The sequence below is a fragment of the Pavona decussata genome, unplaced genomic scaffold (genome assembly GCF_977016875.1).
Source record: "Pavona decussata unplaced genomic scaffold, jaPavDecu1.1 SCAFFOLD_155, whole genome shotgun sequence".
NCBI lineage: Eukaryota > Metazoa > Cnidaria > Anthozoa > Scleractinia > Agariciidae > Pavona > Pavona decussata.
This window is the reverse complement of record NW_028145567.1, coordinates 759,520-778,457: the sequence shown is the minus strand read 5'-3', so window position 1 is coordinate 778,457 and position 18,938 is coordinate 759,520. Positions and strand designations below refer to the sequence as shown.

At 38.8% G+C, this 18,938-nt stretch overlaps 2 protein-coding genes across 6 annotated transcripts in view; both read left to right on the top strand.

The window, feature by feature from the left end:
* Positions 1 to 3,812: 3,812 nt before the first annotated feature.
* LOC146465743 (uncharacterized) lies at positions 3,813 to 5,682 on the top strand. The gene is made up of 2 exons (XM_085127975.1): positions 3,813 to 4,125; positions 5,101 to 5,682. The coding sequence occupies exons 1-2, from the start codon at positions 3,838 to 3,840 to the stop codon at positions 5,680 to 5,682; spliced, it is 870 nt and encodes a 289-aa protein (XP_084984101.1). The 5' UTR covers positions 3,813 to 3,837.
* Positions 5,683 to 10,901: 5,219 nt separating this feature from the next.
* The window catches only part of LOC146465725 (solute carrier organic anion transporter family member 4A1-like), a 291,465-nt gene continuing 283,428 nt past the window's right edge, over positions 10,902 to 18,938 (top strand). For 3 of the 5 annotated variants that reach the window (XR_014868194.1, XM_085128181.1, XM_085128185.1), the window contains exons 1-2: positions 11,617 to 11,715; positions 12,111 to 12,155. The gene's annotated coding sequence lies outside the window, so the exon portion shown is untranslated. Of the gene's footprint in view, positions 10,923 to 11,616; positions 11,812 to 12,110; positions 12,156 to 18,938 lie in introns of those variants that run through there. The other 2 variants (XM_085128183.1, XM_085128182.1) reach the window with 2 other exon arrangements.

The window sequence follows — 18,938 nt, the reverse complement described above, 5'->3', positions numbered from 1 at the left end:
AAGGGCCCGGTGAAAAATTGTTTGCGATGTTAGAACTGGCGGGTAATTGCGCTCGAACTAGAACAAGGTCTCAAAGGTTAGCGCTACTGAAGTCTGTAAGCAACGAAAGGTGGTTGCTTTGAAACGTCCTTGCGGCGGTTAAAGGAGAGTAATGCGTTAAAATATGTTTGCGCGAGATACAGTCGAACCTCTTTATTAATATACAGCAAGGGGACAGGGATAAGTGTTCGCATTATAGAGGTGTCCTTTTTCAGACAGCCGGGTAGGCTTTATATGGATTTCGGTATCTCAGAGACCAAGTGAACTGTCCGTAATAGAGAGGTGTACGTATTAAAGAGGTATCGATAAGGAGAGGTCCCACTCAGTATTAGAGATGTTTGGAAGTCCTGGGTTATATGTAACGACAACGGGTAAAAAAGCGGGCAAAAACCACTTCAACTTTCAACTTTATTAGGTGTTTGTATAAATTTACATGTGCAATTTCTTGGCGCTGCAGGTAGCAAAGCTAATCTAGGCGGGCCAGGCTAACAAAAAGAAAGAATGACTTTATTTGCTAAGTAAGAATGCAGACCATGAGGAAGCTATAATATCAAAGATACAAGAATAAGGAAAGGTTTTTGAGAGGACTAAAATAATGAAGAACTTTTTTGAGCTTCTTTAAAGGCAACACAGGAGAAAAGGCAAGGAAACATGAAATAGGGTAGGAAGGAAAGGAATGACAAAACGGTAATATACAATTATGTCAGTTGTCTATCTGCAATCTTGTTCCTGATCTTTTAATGTATATTTTTTTGTAGGTGAGGCAAATATGGCTAATGTGGTGCTACCTATCAAAATTTTTTATTGAATTATATGCCGCACAATCATATTTTTGCAAAGCGTATATACGCTGTTGGTCATTTTTGGGTCATTTTCTCTATTGTCTGTCTGTGTTCTGGCCTGAATAAGTTCCAAACTTCCCACGGACGGCGCAGGAAAGTCCCGGATGTGTCGCAGTATTCTGGGCGACGAAATGACGAAGGTGGTTCTGACTCAGTTTGATTTTGTGGCTGAAACATTAACTAAACAGGCCGTCAATATTTTCCTGTGGTGCTGCTCAGTACTCTATGCTGGAAAAGGTAGTTCTAACTTTTGCCGGATTCTGTGGGTGAAATCCAAGAGTGTAAATCATAACTTTCGTGATGTTTGGTTTTTGGTATGTTTCAAATAAAAACAGGTACTTGTTTCGAGTTTAGAGATTGTGCCAGTGAGATCATGAAAAGGATTAAAGGACCTGTAGGGCTAGTATGGCTCCCATGCAGGGCTACCTGCTCACTGCAAAACCACTACTTTACATGCAGGCTTCGTTTTTCAACAGAACTATAGAACTCTGGAATACTATCTGCAATCTTGCCTCTCCTGACAAATTCTCCAGTCTAAGTATTTTTAAGAATTTTCTACGTGCTACCTATTTTACCTTATTAGATACCACCTTTGACATAGACATGCCTTGCACCTGGTTCCTCTCCCGTGACTGCCCGTGCCACTTTTTTTTTTTATTAGTGTTCTCATTTGTAGTTTTTACTTGATTTTTCTTAGGTTGGGATTGCGCCTCGCATGGGTATCATATCCCGTTTGCGTTAACCCATTTGGTCTTTCTCTTCATATTTCTTTCTCTCATATTTATAGTTTATTGTTCATTAATTAATTACTTAATTGACCAATAAAGCTGAAGGAATACCCATCTATCATAAAAATGAAGAAAAAAGGGAAAGGAAAAAGAAGACAAATATCATTTTGAAAGAATGAAAAGTGGTACTCAAACAACCTTTCCTTTGAAAGGCCACATCACCAGAGCCAATAAGACTGAAAATGATGTTTGGATCGATAACAGTGATAATTAATTCCAGCTTATCCAGGATTAGAACCAATTCCCAGTGAGTTGTGAAAAATTTCTACCACCTACCTTGACCAGGGCTTTGTTAAAATGAAGATTGAAGTCATGAGAGAGCCGAGAGGGACTTGTACTTAATTTGTGCTTAAAGCATGCACTTCTCAAGTCTACATTGTCCGCTCTTATTCTATCCTGCGAGCGAGGTTCCTTTCAATCTGTCTGAGCGTACTCTTATTTTACTTCTTTCTTGTATTTTTTTTTTTCTGCGATTCACCCAGCTGTAATAACAATTTGATCAATTTGAACCGTCTGAGGAGTTGATTATTCGACGCGAAAGGCCTTCCAGCGGGTGGGAGATTTAAACTTTACCTGGGTGGGGTGAAGGATTGGGACATGAATTTGACAACGTGCATTCTTTTTGTCCGGCGGAATAACAAGCAGAATTTTAGGCTCGATTACCAGTCGCTGTTCGGGAAATGAACCCACACTCATCCCCCGACCCGAGGGAGCGGCGGAAATCGAGCCTAGCAGAGTATACACAGTTCTTCGTCTTCGTCTTCGTCTACATTTTCGATGAGTACAGAAAAGCGTTTTTGATTTTATAAAATGTGTACGTTTCATCCGAAAGGGTATTACCGTGAACTGGGTCAAAAATCAGAAATATGGCTCGTCGTTTTGCGGGTCTTAATTTTTGCCTCCCCCTTGAATTCGTTAGGTGTGTCCCAAAATATATGCAATATGCCCACGATCGAATGGCGGTTTTAATGTAGCTGCCATTTTTTAAATATGTGTCATGATCAAAACCGGATCTCCACAAGTGGATAATCGTGCATTATATATCCACAAGTGGAGATCCGGATTTGATTATGACACTATTACAGTCCAGGGAGTTTATCAGTAACAGGAATATATTACAATGACAGCTAAGTACATTAAAACTAACATTCGATCGTGGGTGTCGTAAGCTATCATATATATATTTTAAGACACACCTAACGAATTCAATGGGGAGGGAAAATTTTTATGTCCCATTTTAATCATTACTTTCCGGCATAATTTCAAGTTATTAACTGAACCGAAAAGCAGCTAGTTAGAGACTTATCAGTATGGTTAACCAGTCAGGAAATGACTGAAGTTGAGGCGTTCGGGATCCACCCAGGGATGCCACCCAGATTTAAATAATTTCCGATGAACAATATTTTGGGAAAGAGCTTGGTAATCATACAAAAGGGATTCCGATTTCCTGCGAAGATAACGGACGGGATATACTTGATGTGTCACCTGAAGACTGTTGAAAATGGTTTGTATATTTTGAGAAACAAGAGTGTTGAACTTTGGGTTAATCAGTCAAACAACTTATTTCATGGATATTACAACAAACCGTAGTTTCACATTCTTACTGAAAGGGATGCCGGTATGAACTTGACTCAAGAACTGTGAAACTTTGCGGAACGGAGCTTGAATGAACACCAAACTTTAAACGCAGTGCAAACTCAAAGTTCCTTATGTTTTCTGCTGGAATCAGTGGAGATGGGGGAGTCAACAGTTAAGCAATAGAGGACTTTTTCCGTGTTTACATAGCCTCATCTAAACACTCGGGGGGTTGGCAGGATTCGAGACAGTTATGCGAACCCGAGACGCAGTCGAGGGTTTGCATAACTTTTGATAGATCTACCAACCCCCCGAGTGTTTAGATGAGGCTATGACAACACGGAAAAAGTACCCTATTGCTTTTTTAAATTATTTGTCAACAATATTTCGGCAAATGAAAGTGTGACGTCATAACCCGGCGTGTTTACATACTCTCATCTAAACACACCTATCGACCAATGAAAGCGCGCATACTATCTTAAAAAAAATTATAAATGGTATTCGTAAGAAGTTGGAAGTTTTTAACTGAATCAGACAACACAAACCAAGAAAGATGTGGGGACCGAAACTAATGAGCGTATTTCTGCTGATAGATGTTTTTCCGCTACTTCGTTCAATATCAGTTCACCTTGAAATACTCAATAGAAGGTTTTATTTACGATCATGTATCAAATAGTTCCCGCAGAAGTTATCAATACCTTTTCCTTTCACTGATCAAATGCTCACTGATCTTATTTCAAATGGGAAAGAAAGATACCGCAATCATGTCGAAAATATGTAAAAAACATATTGCCGGACGACGCTGTTTAGCGGATCTAATGCGAGGCCCGCCGCCTCAGTCCAGACAAACAGCAATCATCGGACTGCTGAAGCAATCTGCCGTAAGTATCGTGTTGAGCTTTGGTAATAATAACTTAGGGAACTGGTCATAACAAGTTTGTTCGAAGCGAACCCACCTTGTCTGGGGTATGGGGGTTATCAAAGACACCACCTATCTCGTGAACATTACCGACAAAATTTTATTGGCTTTAAAATTTAAGTTAACACAGAAATATTCAGCTTGCAAGAGACAGCATCGCTAGATAAACAAGAAAAGTGAGGTTCGAATCTCACTGTCATTTTTTTACTGCTGGATAGAGGGGTGGCTATGCAACAAAGACACTATCTTTAGAGGTTGAGGAAGGGGGAGTGCAGGCAGAGACCACCATCTATTTCGGGGTTTGGTGCCATGGGTCCTGTTCGAGTATAGTAGTTTTCACCACTTCCCTTTAAAGGGGAATTGTCAAGGAGATTTTGCTGTATTTTGTTCAAAGCTACTCAAATATTTAGCATAGAAACTTCTCTCTAACATGAAATTTTTCGTGGAGCACCGAGAGGAAAATATTAACTGATTTCTCCGGTGAAGAAAAACTATATATAAGTTTCTATCGATTTCTCCAAAATACGCAGGAAGAATAGGCCATTTCCGCCGGAGTTACTGTGAACCTCACTATGAAAGCGAGGCTAAGTGCAAAACTTTTCATATGAAAATTAGTTTTGTTTGCATATGAATGGAAACATAACAAAAACTTTGCACTTAGCCTCGCTTTCATAATGAGGTTCAAAGCAACTCGGAAATGGCCTATTTCCAAGTTGTAATATCACCCGCAGCAAAAGATAATAAATCAATACTAGATTATGCATACCTGCACGGCTGTTGTTAACTTTAAGTACTGAATCGTCATTAACGTTTCCATCCATACAAATGTGTTTTCTCGCTATTCACTGCCTCTATAAGCTGGTTCAGGGTAGTGATCATAAAACAGAATGTCAAAATACTGTCTAATCCACTGCGTTTAATTCGAATTTGTTTTCAGAAATACCCACGTATTTCTCAGCTTCAAAGACCACAAGAGGACATATCTTCAAGACAAGGAATGCTTAGTAAGCTTCTGCCAGTGGTGGAAAAGGAACTTCAATCCAAGATCGACAGAATAAGAGTTATTAAAAGACAGAAACGAACTGGACAGTTCCGCAGAGAGTTTTTCTTTCCCTGCAAGGTTGACCACGTTTCGCAAACGAGGAAACTGCCGACTGTCGAAATCACGCAAAAGACAGTAGGTCGCCTTGGTGGCCTCATCCGGCGAAAAGCTGCTGCAAAATTCAACAAACTTTACCTTGCAAAAGTGCGTCGACGTCGCTATGTAAAACAAGGGTCTCATTGGTTTCATGACACCATCACATGGAATATTCCATCCAGTGGCTGGAGCACTGATTTATCGAAGGATGAAAATAAAACTACTTTAACAAAAGCATTTAGGCTCTGGGCAGAAGTGAGTCCACTGCAGTTCCGTTGGTTAGATCCACCAGCCAGCGTTGACCGTGAAGTTTGCTACAGGTACGAAAGAGTGAGAATTAGATACTTGGTTATAATTTCTGTTCTTTGCCAAACTCTCTAGATTATCTACGTCCTTGCTTGTTCTTCCGGCATCGTGAACCTTAAGTTTTTTTGTCATTCTGAATAATTGCACATACCGGGTATGACCTGCATTATTTTCCAATCAACATCTTTAATGGACCGAAAAGCGAAAAAAAAAGTAACATGGTTCCTTTTTATTTAGCTTGTTGCAATTTGGTTTTACTGTTTCAAGTAGGGATTTCCGGAAGAGGTTCATCACAAACAAACATCGTTTCCACAGGTTATATTTTCTGCTCACGCCATTGCTGAAGAGTCAGTACTAGAAACCAGAGACATAAAACAAGAAGAAAGCGATTTACGAGCATTGCAGACCAGGTCACCGTGACCCCAATATCCTCTGTAATATTTTCATCAAATTTATGAATGCTCATGAGCTTTGCACAATCCCTCGTTTAGCCGGTTTTTCATTCTCATCCGGCAGATTAGAAATTCGAACTCCGTATTCCATATTCCGTTCTTTCGCCAGCTTTCTGTTACTTTGACAGTCCATCAGAAAGAATTTCCATTTCTTTATTCTTTAAGGAAATGGAAATTCTTTATGATGGACTGAAGAATTTCCATTAGGTTGTATAATAGAAGAATTTCCACTAGGTTGTAGAATTTCCATTAGGTTGTATAATATCTCTGTTAAACACATATTGTATGTGCCACAATTTATAAATTAGCAAATTTCGTTTTGTACATGTCTGTGTTTAAGTGTAAAGTATTATATTGTAAGTAGCGTAAGTATTATATTGTTAAGTAGTGTAAGTAATATGTTGTGAATAATAATGATAAAAATAAAAAAAAAAAATAAAGAATTTCCAGTTGATTCCAGAAGAACAATCTCATGTGGCAAATCAGTGGCACGCATCCATTACGTGGTCTGTTAATAAGAACCCTGGGCAGTCATTTCGTGTCTATAGCCGTAGGGTATTTACCCAAGTGTTCTTCCACACTAACCGAACAGTTTTGAGGTTGTGACAATTTCAAAGTTTACTTAGCTGAGTAATATCTCAAAATATTATTATATGTACAATAAAGAATATAAATACGTAATTAACATGTGTCGAGTAAATCTTGATAGAAGGTACTTGTAACGTTATAATTGCATAGAAGAGCTCGGATTGTACAAGGGTACAGCAGAAATATGAACAGTAATAAATGCCATTAAGAGAAACAAAAGGTTTTGAATGCATCATTTGAATTTGAGGTATTTAAAGAGCAGTTATATGTACAGCCAGTAGCTATGTACAGTTATATGTACGGCCAGTAGTATGTACAGCCAGTAGCTATGACCTCAAAACTGGGGACGTGGCTACAAGCAGTTATTGATATTAATTTTTCACAAAATGAAAATAACATACGATCCTTTTCCAAACACTTTAAAATGCAGCAACTAATTACAGGTTCTTGTTGTTGTTGTTTTTTTTTTAAGATCAGATATAAATATTTCACATGCTCGCAACTGAATTGATCGCGCAATTTAAGTGCAGATATGTTTCAATTCTCGTACATATAATGATAGCAATAATGATTTTAAATCGTTATTGCTATTATTATGTATACGAAATTGAAAATAAAAAATAATTATCAGTTTGGAAGAACCACGTCGATTACATTCACGTCATTATTTTTGGTTCGTAAGAGCAACGTTAGAGAAAACAAGAGGATCTGATAAGATTATAAGTGTTTTTTGGTGTACTCGGTTTTCCCACCAACACTGAACAAAATTAAAGTTCGATTAGAAAAACGACTTTGCAAAGTTGTTGTTGACACAATTTAATGATAATAGGACACTGTGCTACCCAAGAGGTACATGATCATACACTCGACAAAACTTTTTGAACTTTCTACTGCACTTGTACACTTCTTTAATGCATTTCACGAAGTCCTATTATCAGCACAGGAATATATATACCCTCTCTTCTTTCGTTATCCTGGTTATTCTTTTATACTCAAAGTCGTCAGTTGTAAATAAAACTTTTAATTGACAAATGAATAAGAGCCATCAACTGTAGTGAATAATATAAAAAGGTACATATGAGTGATCGCCAGGGTTAGCTTGTGTAACTTCACGTAGCCGGAACACAAAGTATTTTTAAGGGCATAGTACATGAAAGTGTGAACTTTGCAGCAACAGTTGGAAAATAAGTTGACAAATTGTTGGCGACAAAGAGAACTTGTCTCTATTCTCGTCAACTTTTTCGCCAACTTTCCTCTGCTGGTAAACGCGTATTTTGTCAAACGCGAGTTGTTCACTTTTAACCATTCAAATGTCACGCTATCTGTGACACGTTACTCGCATAAAATGTTGCTTTTCCATGTTGCTTTATTATGCTTGGGAAGCTTTGACGTGTGAAAGCAAGCGTTTGCCAACTCGAGTTTGTCAACTTGTATTTTGTCATGTGAAGTCGCCTTAATTTGATTAAATTTTTGTGGAAATGAAAATGAAGGCCTTGAAAACTAATTAGTGCCGACTGGGCCAAAACTGGCAACATTTGTCTATCCAATAATGTTGGAACGTTATTAACACTCCATGTTACGAATGTTAGTGTTATGACTAACTGTTTAGGGTATAACACAGAGGAAAGAAGGAAAGTTTATTGTTAGTCTTCTGCTTCTTTTGAGTATTTTTATTTGTCGCTCAGTTAAGACTACGGCAACTCTACAACTACTCAGCCCTGACCAGCTGAACCGACCTGTCAAGGACACGTCTATCATCCATCATCTAACACTTACACTTATCAAATAGAGTACGCTTGCGCAGTACACACATTTGCATTTTTTCCTTCGAAATATTAGTTTCTTTCAAAATGACTTTCTGTTCATATAGTTGTGGTTCGGATCTGGTCAAATACAACGAAGTGAGAAATATAATTAAAATTGTAAGAAACACTTTTTCAGTCAGAGTTGAAACTATACTCAACGGCAAGCTTACCGGGAAAATAACGTTTAAAGACTTGTACAAAACAACAACATAAACATTGCATTTGGGGAAGAAAGGACGGCTTAGGGTAAGGCCTTTTTCCACTGAAATTACTGAAGTAGGTGCTACAGGAACGATAGTCCTAATTACAAATTCAGTGCGGAAGATGGATAACAATTATTTACTCTCACAGTCACCTCGAATTTAAACGTGTTACGACCCAAAACATTTTGTCAAATTAAAAGAAACTACTATCTATCATGAATTCGGTTTGAAACTCGTGAAAATAAACCAGAAAAAATCGAAAATACGAATAAAGGTTATTTCCAGGAAATTCCTGTAAAAGAATGAACTTTAGTAAAAATATTGCATAAACTAAATGTAAACAAGCCAGTTGCCATTTACAGAAACCAATTATACGTTATTGAAAAAGGTGAGTTGCCGCGTTAATATAAAAACACCTGTTTGATACCGAATTCATGAAAAGAGAAACTATACATTGATCATAAATTTCAACTAACAGTAAGCAAACTATGAACTATTTTCTCATAGCAAGGGAGAACACTGATTGTTCTACGTTGTTAGAGATCTTAACAAAGAACGAAAGGTCAACTTAGTTTTCAATATTATAAACTTGTGGTATACTCTTTTATTCCAAACACCAATTCAACAAGGCTAAGAGTTACTTGTCAGTCATCATCATCATCATATATCCTTTTCGTGCCTCGTGGCACATAGGGCCTTCACAGAGCTTCTCCACTCCTCTCTATTGGTTGCTGCGGTCCGCACCTCCTCCCACGATCTCCAACCTGCTTCTTGCCTTTCTTTCTCTACTGTCCGTCTCCAGGTGGTTTTTGGTCTTCCCCTTCTCCTTTTACCTTCTGGTGCCCAGCTCATGGCAACATTGCAATCATCGTTGCGATCTTTCCTAAGAATATGGCCAATCATTTTCCATCTTCGAGACATCACTTCCACACTCAGTGGCTTCATGCTTGCTCTTTCCAGTAGCTCTTTGGTACTGACATGGTCTTGCCATCGGATTCGGAAGATCCTACGTAGGCATCTATTATGGAACACATTCACTGCTTTATCATCTCCTTTGTTCATCTTCCATGTCTCAGATCCATAGAGTAACACTGGCACTACCAGTGTTTTATACAGCCTCAGTTTTGTTTTCCTCGAGATGTTATTAGAGATCCAGATCTTCTTTAGTTTGTTAAAGGCACCTCTGGCTTTCGATAACCTGTTCTTCAAGTCCTTCATACCGCCTCCCTCTTTACAAACTTTCGCCCCCAAGTACACAAACTCTTCGACATCTTCAATATCCTGCCCATTTATTATGATGTTTTCTTGGTTCCTTGCATTGATCCTCATCGTTTTTGTCTTTTCTCCGTTGATTTTGAGTCCCACCCGTCTGGCCTCTTCGTCCAGCCTTGTCGTTTTATCCTGAATCTGCTGCTTGGTAGATGAAAGCAGAGCTATATCGTCCGCAAAGTCCAAGTCGTCCAGTTTTGAAGTAAACTTCCACCTAATACCGTTTTCACCACTGCCAACCGCTCTTCGCATTACCCAATCCATAACAATCAAGAACAAGAATCCCGACATATTGCATCCTTGTTTTACCCCAGTTTTTATGTCAAACCACTCACATGTTTCCCCCTGATCTTCTACAGCACACTTGAAGTCGTCATAAAATACTCTTACCATTTTCACGATCTTCTCCGGGATTCCATACTTAGCCATTAGTAGTGCACTTGTCAGTGCACTACGCAATTTATCTCAATTCTCTAAATAAAATGCAAAGCACAGTGAACACACTAGCACACTACTCATTACTTTTTTTCAGCCGTAATATCCTGGGGCAATTACTAGCAATGCAACACCTCGTAATAATTAAAGTAAGCCGAACAAAAAGCAACTTAAAAAACAAACAAACAAACAAACAAACAAACGTTGAAACTTTTACTTCGAAAACGAGCGTATTTTTGTGGTTTAACAGTAGACCAACGTATTTTGTTGGATTCATGGTCTATCTTCGGTCAAAGATTTCCCCCAACGTTTACAATCTTGTATTTGTTCTGAAGGAATCCAGCAGTGCGCGCGCTGGCTTCACGTCGGCAAGAAATGAATCTGATTGGTTGATTTTTGCGCGCGTGGTTCTTCATTTGTTACGTCACAAGGAAAAATTTTCAGTCGCAAAACAAGATTCGTTCACTCCAGACGAACAGAAAATAGTTTGCTGACTAAATCGAGATGGACAGCACCTTCATCTCTTTAAGAGAACAAAAAGACGAGAAATAGTACCTTGACAGGTTTGTCGACCTCTTGTTTATATTTACCACCGAATAATTTTGAAATTTTGTAAAAGGTCGTTTTGGTGATTTCTAAAACTAATCCATATTTTACAGGATTAGTTTTTTAAATATGCTTTGCACTTGATATGCTTCGTATAGATCTTGCCGCCGAACGAATACATATATAATATATTTTAATTCGGCTGAGTCTCTGTTGTTCAACCCGGACTAGGACGCCTTGAGTTATTTGAAGTCTAGCGCCGAGTCTAGCCGTCTAGCTTTTGCCCCCCAGGTTTGCCACCGTGTTTTGTCTAACCAAAATATTGGGTAATAAAATTGCCCTTTTAGCTGTCCGATCAGCCTTGCATTTGGTTTTACGTTTTATTCAATATTGCTTTTCCTGATCTACACAAAGATCCGGCTTGAATTTGCTGCTGTTTCGGCCGAGTGGTCCTTCTATTTAATATTCGCAAGTTTGCCCCCGAGAACTAACAGATGATTAACACTTTCAGAGTCACCCATCAAATGTTTACTTTCTGGCAATCGCCTCTTTTTCGGAACTGGATAATTTAATTAAAATACTGTACATGTATTGAGTGAAAAAAGTGCCAGCCAGCTGGCTTTTATATTGGCTGGCTTGGTGATAACGTGGGAAGTCTGGTAACGATTTTCGATGAAACCGCTTTTTGTTTACATGGTATCGCCGACGCATATCCCATGAAAGAGGATTGAAACTCGTGACAACCGGACAAAATCATTTCATATGGAATTTCTTTCATTGTTGGTTATTAGATCAGGCAACAAAGCGAAGGTATCTTGGTTCGTTCAGCCGTTTGTTTCTCTTTGAAATCGACTGCTTTGTCTTGTTTCCGTCCTTGAAAATGTAACGTTTAGTGTAAGCTCACATGTAAGCTTAAATCTTTCCGATTTCGTTTCGATTTCATCTTCTTTCATCAACTGACTTGCCGTATGGCCATATTTTTAATTTTAGCTGATATTTGTATCTTTTGACGCCTACATGCCGCAACATTTAGATCTTATGTTTGGTAAAAGTTGAAATTTGAAATATTTAGTAAGCGACATTATAGAGCACGCTGATAAGTTGGTAATTTTTATGCACTATGCAGACTCAATTTCGTAAAGTAAATTGTTGCCTTATGATTTTAATTCAATTCTCGCTAACTTGTTGTTTCTCTTTTCTTTCAGAGCAATATGATGTGAACAAAAAAGATTCGTGACTGGATCTTTACGGTAAGCTGGCATATCTGCAGTCCTTTATTGTTTCGGTTTAGATCTTCTTCTTCTTGGTCTTTCACATAAACATTCTGGCATTGAGCGGAATGTAAACAGTGGGTTCTTCTTCCTTGCGAATATTATCACGAGTTATTGTTATTAACTGAAACTTGACCGCCACGGGTTGCCGATCGAGTGTCCTCGACTTCATTCTCAAATAGAAAGCTTGTTGTATATGTGTCGACGATGTTGTGCTTAACAATTAACGTCAACCCAGTGCTTATACATCTTTCTGTTTACTTGGATATTTCAAAAAACTGTAATGAACTGTAATCGAAACGATTTCGTTTTTGATATAAAGTTACAATTAGCTTAACTTGGCAAAGACTCAGACAGGAAATTTCGGTCAGGTTAGGTCACTGTGTGTGTGGCTGAAGCACGTAAATCACTTTTTTCCCGTATAATTTGAGCCGGCCATCAGAGAAAAATATAAATTTGCATTTGCTGAATTCCAACAGCTGTTTACTGATCCTCAAAGTAAGCAGAAATCTCACATTTAATCCTGGGACAAAATTGTTCTATAATTGAAGAGCTGAGACATATTATAGCTGAGTGTTTGTCAAATTGCTCAGATTTGTAGTATTTTTTTGCATCAACATGACTGGCAATTTATTCTAAAAACACAGATCAGTACCCCTCCACGGCCTTACTTTGTTTTTATTAAGAAAGGATACTACGTTGTTTTAAAAAATCATGTATGCCTTTTGCAAGGAATTTTTAAAAGCAGCAGTACTTTAGTTATAATTTGTAGGCCTCATGCAAGAAGTGAAAAAAAAGAAAAAGAAGGAAAAACAACCAAATAGTCTGAATGTAGTCAACTCCTGCCATACAGACCCGGGGGGGGGGGGGGGGGATTCTCCTGAAAATTTTCGATAGGGGTGTGCCGCGAAGGTTCTTGAACCCTGATCCTATTTAAGGGTAAAAGAAGGGAAAACGGATACCCCTTTTAAGGACTGAACCCGAAAAATGACACCCTATTCAAGGGATCCAAACAACAGCTAATGTGCACGGATAAACACAAATCTCTATGAAAATCACTTCTCTAATACTTCAGCGGACACTTCAGTTTTAAAAAGCCGTTTTTCGTAAAACGTGGCACTTACAAGCTTCAATTTAACTGATACAATTTAGGTACCCTATCTAAGGACTAATTCAGGAATGCGTTGCTAAATGAGGAAAAAAATGATACCCTATTTAAGGACTGAGAACCTCAAAAACCATACCCTATCTTGCGGCACGTACCTATATAGCCCATATATGGAAGTACCCTGCCCGGACATACAGACAACTCCCCAAACTCGCTATTGTGGAGACTCTGTCACTGAACTGGGGTCCCAGTAAAGGCAACTTGTTTGAGCCACTTTTACTCCTTGGGGGGGCATAGTCCAAGAGAGATATATTCCTTTGCAATTCCTGTGGAGTGCTGCACCTCCAGGACTTCTCTGGGAGTCCCCTTCTTCTGGAACCCTGAGGGTTCCATTTGAGGGCAGTCCATGTGATGTTCTCGGGTTTAGGAAGAGTATGTCCAATCCACTTCCACTTCCTCTTCTTGAAAGTTTCTTCTATACAACTTTGACCCATCCTCTGCCACAGCTCTTGATTGGTTATATAAATGAATGAATGACTCAGCAACTGTGACTCTTTACAATCGAAATCATGAATAAAAATACGGTAAATACAATTTAAAATGTTCAAGATATATAGAAAGGAACAATTAAACTTAATGCAATGTGATTACAGAAGTGTAAAAAGACATCTGTTTATGAACGAATTTTTGTATCATTCAGTTCTTATCTAGGGGAGTTGGAACTCGTGCCCCCTTTTACTTAGTATTCTTGACTGTTTTGGCGGCAACATTTCTTGAAGTGGGTGGTCTTCCATGGTGGTGATCTTGTTGTATGAAAGTTGATCTTTCTCTTCAGTTAAGGTCAATATCTTAAGTCAGCCTTGGTGGTATATCCATAGTAGTTCCTGGCCACTCCAATCATGAGGATCATGCTTAAGCACTTGTTGATGAAAGTCTGCAACTTCTTAGGCAGTGATTACGATGACCTCCATGTTTCCAAACTATACAAAAGTACAGATTTCGCACTTGTATTAAAGATTCTGGGTTTTGTTTTATCCTAATGGCATTTGCTTTCCACACTGACATCGAGAATGCAATCTGTGCCTTTCATATCCTACATGTTAAGGCATCATGATGTACACAGCTGTACCTCCAGTTTCGCTTATGGCATGTCACTAGCCACTTAAACTGAATTGAAAAATAAATCCTGGTAATTTATGGACTTTTTCTATTTCAAGAACCAAATAATCATCCTTGAGGTTTCCACAGGATTTGCATTAAGTGCCAGCAGCCAGCTAAAAAATCTTCGGTGAATAAAAATATAGGCTCATCTGTTATAAATCTGTGTAAACACTTATTTGCTAAGCTGCCTACTTCTAGAACCTGCCTGGTGTGGTGTCCATTGTAGCAAGGTTTGACTGTATAAAGCAGTACTTGATATTTTGAATTATGACCAAGAAAGCTCCTTTCATTTCTGACATAAAAAAATCAAATCCCTTATTTTGGTAATCAATCTTCAAGTTAAACCAACTGAATTCATTCAAAAGATGCCAGTTTTGGCTGGGTTTGATTCTGAATGTTCAGTCAATTAATTGAGTAGAACCTAGTCAAGCCTGTGTGTGTCACTGGGTTGGATTGGGTCTCAACAGAAAAGCCAAAAATTTCCTGCATTGAAACTTGACCTACCTATACCGGTATTTGAAGTTGCATAATTATTATGCAACATATTATTATGAGATGAGAAATCTACACTTTCCTGGGCCAACAAAAAATTGGCTAGTGTGGCAAGCTTTAATTTTGACTCGTTTTTGATGTTTTAAAATTTTACAACAGTTGTAGGCATAGGCATCGTTAAATGACGAGGATTGTGTACAATTTTTTGCATGTTGCAAGTAGCACATGCTACAGAAGTCACATACATCACAAGTAAAAGTTGTACTTAGGACCCCGTGGAGTTGTCATGTTTAATACAGTGTATACTATTTTTTGATCCTTAATCAAGAAAAATGGATTTTTTGCAAGGCTGTGGTTTGAGAAATCAAGTTGGGAGCCTCTGAAACAGTTATAGCGTGATTGGTCACTATTACCAATTGAAAAACATTTGTGCTGCACGCAGTCAATATTTTGTTTCACAGGTGGATATGAAAATATCAAGTTTTTTGCCTAAACTTTCTTGCTTTTATGCAGCAAACCTGGCACCCTGATTGTTGAGGCTAGATTTATTTGTAGTGAAACCTCTGCATACAAGCAGTGAAGCTGCATGCTGCAAGATGCAATGTACTCAGGAAAAAAAGCTTCTATAAACTGACAAGGTTGTTTATCTTCAGTCGTGATATTCAGGGATCTCCAGAGCCAAGGTGCATCCTTGAGAGCACAAAGTTTACTAGAAATTAAAATTGCTTCTTTTAACCAGTGGCTGCCATGAAATGGCATTATCATAGGACATGTATTTTGTTTACCGTGCTCAGATATAGGCTTTTCTCTTGGTATACTGAGCAAGTACAAAGGCCAAATTTCAAAGGTTTCAAGCAACACTCTTCACAATGAGTGTACAGGTGGTATATATAGATATCCATCTTGTGATTGTTAAAATAATAAGAGTATATTAGTCATATGCACAGTGACTATATATATCTTCCAATATTGCTTCCACTAATTATGCAAATATATCTTAAGATGTATTTGGCATATCATTGTAAGGATGAATCACTCTGAGCTATATTTATATAAAAGAAAAGGAGGGATGTGTACCTATAAACGTTTACACGTACAGTCTAGGTACCAGTTTATAAATTATTTTAATATACATGCACAAAGCAGACACAACTGCACTTAAAACAGAAACTTACTGAAATCTGCATGATTATAGATACTTATAGAACGTGAAAGCAGGTGTTGAGATGGTTACCATGGCTACCAGGGAGCATTAGTTCTAAACACAAACAGCATTCAATATTTGGGAGAGTAAACATCCCTTAAATGGGCAAACAAGCACCTACACCAACTACTAATTCTGATAATTGCTTTGTGCTTCTATGCTGAAATAAATTTTTAATATGTATGTTCAAGTGTGTGGATTTTGAACTAAATATCATAATTATGGTACATGTACAGTAGTCTAAAAGTCTCCGAAAAATCGTCTCTTGTTGTCAATATCACTCCGAGAAGACTACAAATGGCGTGGAATGCTCAAACTGCCCATTAAAATTATTGCCACAGTTTTAAGACTATAACATAGATATAACACGCGTGTAGAGCGCTCGTAACACCCCTTCTAAAGTTTTAATCCTGAAAGGTAACTTTTGTCATCTTTAATTTATTTTTTATTATAAGGTGTCGCACATGTAAAGCTAATTCTACTAACCACTGTGATTCATTGGTGAGGCTTCAAGGCCAAACTCAGCCACTCCACTCACTATGCAGTGACCTCATTTGCATTAGCCTGTATCTGTGTTATTTATTACGTAGTACAGTCGTCTGATGTAATTTATATCGTTATGTCATGCGTGTCTTTTGGCCCACCCTCAGTTTGTAAGCATCTCGTACTGCTGAGCAGTAATCAGGAACAGGAAGGTGGATTTGGTCAGTTGGCGATGATACGCAAAACTGGTTAAACCTCCTTTATTATATCTTGTGGTCACGGATAGACCAAGAAATTATTGGATCTCTAGACTGCAAAAGTTGGTTTTCCCCTTCAAATTCTCAAAGAAGACGGGAGTCGCTGAAAGCACGAACTGTCGAGGTGCGAAGGGCCGCTAGCGTGGATTCTCACACGCTCCGAGACTTTCCAGACAGACAGACAGACGGATAGACGGCCTTGATTTAAGCACGATAACAAATTAATTAAGCTTTGCAGCTTGTGGGGTCTAGCCTGCGCTGCACACGGACTATAATCCCCGACTGCGGCGCTGGCTAGTGGGGTTATGCCAAGGTGCAGTTGATACAACGCACGCACTGCGCACGTGCGTACGACGAGGTGCTGCCCAGCGCAAAAACTACGGACTTTTTTGCAGTGTTGTAGATCTCGGACATGATTATGGCTTGCCCTCTGCTTGTAATGTACATGTACAAGTTTATTGCTGTCTTTCAAAGATCCTGTTATTAGCCTATAACAGTGGAACAAGCCGGCCACAATCAGAAGGGCTTAGTCGGAAACTATACTGGGAGAAAAAAAAAATCTGAGCCATGGACGGTTTTTGAACGCATAACCTTCAGTACACTCGTCGAATGCTCTTCGCTACTGGGCTACTGTCTTTTGTGGTTAACGCACGGGAAAGGCATGACGAACGAGGCCATTTGCTAGGTTCATAGGTGACATGCGTCCTTCACACTGTTAGAATCAGCAATGCTAATAGCCGAACAAAAAAAGTTTGTCAATGTACACTTGCGAGTTGTTGAAAAAGTTGGCAAGACTGGAAAATAGTTCTATTTGTCTCCAACGTTTTGCCGCCACGATGTTTAAGAAAACACAACATGAGATGTGTTTTGTTATGGAAAAAACGACAAAGAGATTCGCCGAGGTTATGCCAACAGTTGCCAGCCTCGCACCCAACAACTTGGCTAGACTTTCTCAAAGTCCTTTTTCGTGACTTTTCGCCGGCTCGCGTCGCTCGTCGCTCGTCGCTCGTCGCTCGTCGCTAGTCGGTCACTCTCGGCGGTAAGAAGTCGGCGTATGGCAAGTCTACTCCTTGGCTTTGCTAACTGACACGGTGCCTTTAGTTGCTTTCTAATTGAAATTGGCACAACTACAAAATGCAATAAATATTTTGTTTTAGTAGCTGATTTTAGTGCCAGGGGTAAAAGTGAATTGGAATGGAGATACCCACAAAACGAGATTCTGATAACCAACTTAAAAAACTGAACACACGAGAAAAAAACTCGCCTGCGTCAAGTTTCTTTGCGTTTGCAGCATTCACTGGAAAGAGTGATTAATGTCGTCTATAACTTCATCTGCTCGCACACCACAAAATGTAGGTGGGCTAAGACCACTTCCTATCACGATTTCATTCCGCCTTAATTTTGAGGTTCATTGGTCGATAAAACTGGTATTTGCACTACAAACCGTGAGAGCGTTGCGTCTTGAGCAATTCCCCGCATACCAAAATTTTTTAACCGCACTTTATAAATTTAGATATATGTTCAAATGGTTCCTCGTCCCATTTTTTATGGGCCAACTTCATTTAAAGAATCTGCCTTTTAAAATATTAAGACGTTTCGTGAAAAGTTTTCAATGTGTACTATGAACCAGAAGATGACAGCATAGATTAATATGTAAACTGCGAGATATTTGGCGCAAACTTCACGCCCATTCTTTCAAATACTATGGGTGTACTGGCAGCTTTCGAAATTAAGCAGAGGAATATAGAAAACGACAGATTCAGGTAGTGCTACGCAGGAGAAGTTACTTTCGAGTAGTTTACAAATTGATCCACGGTTAAAACAGACTGGGCGCTCCACAGAAGAATCGTCTTTTTGCAAGTAAAATTACCTGTCAAAAGCATGCGCGGTTTTTTTTTTCTAGATAAATTCAGGGCAGTTCTATTGTTCTGGTTGGTCCTCTCTTGTCACCCATAATACTAAGTAGATACCCTTTAATTTGAGGTCTGTTGAGCAAAACATTTTGTTATTTTGTCTTCGTTTGCGGTTAGTCCCCGGCTTGGTGCTTTTCGTCGCAA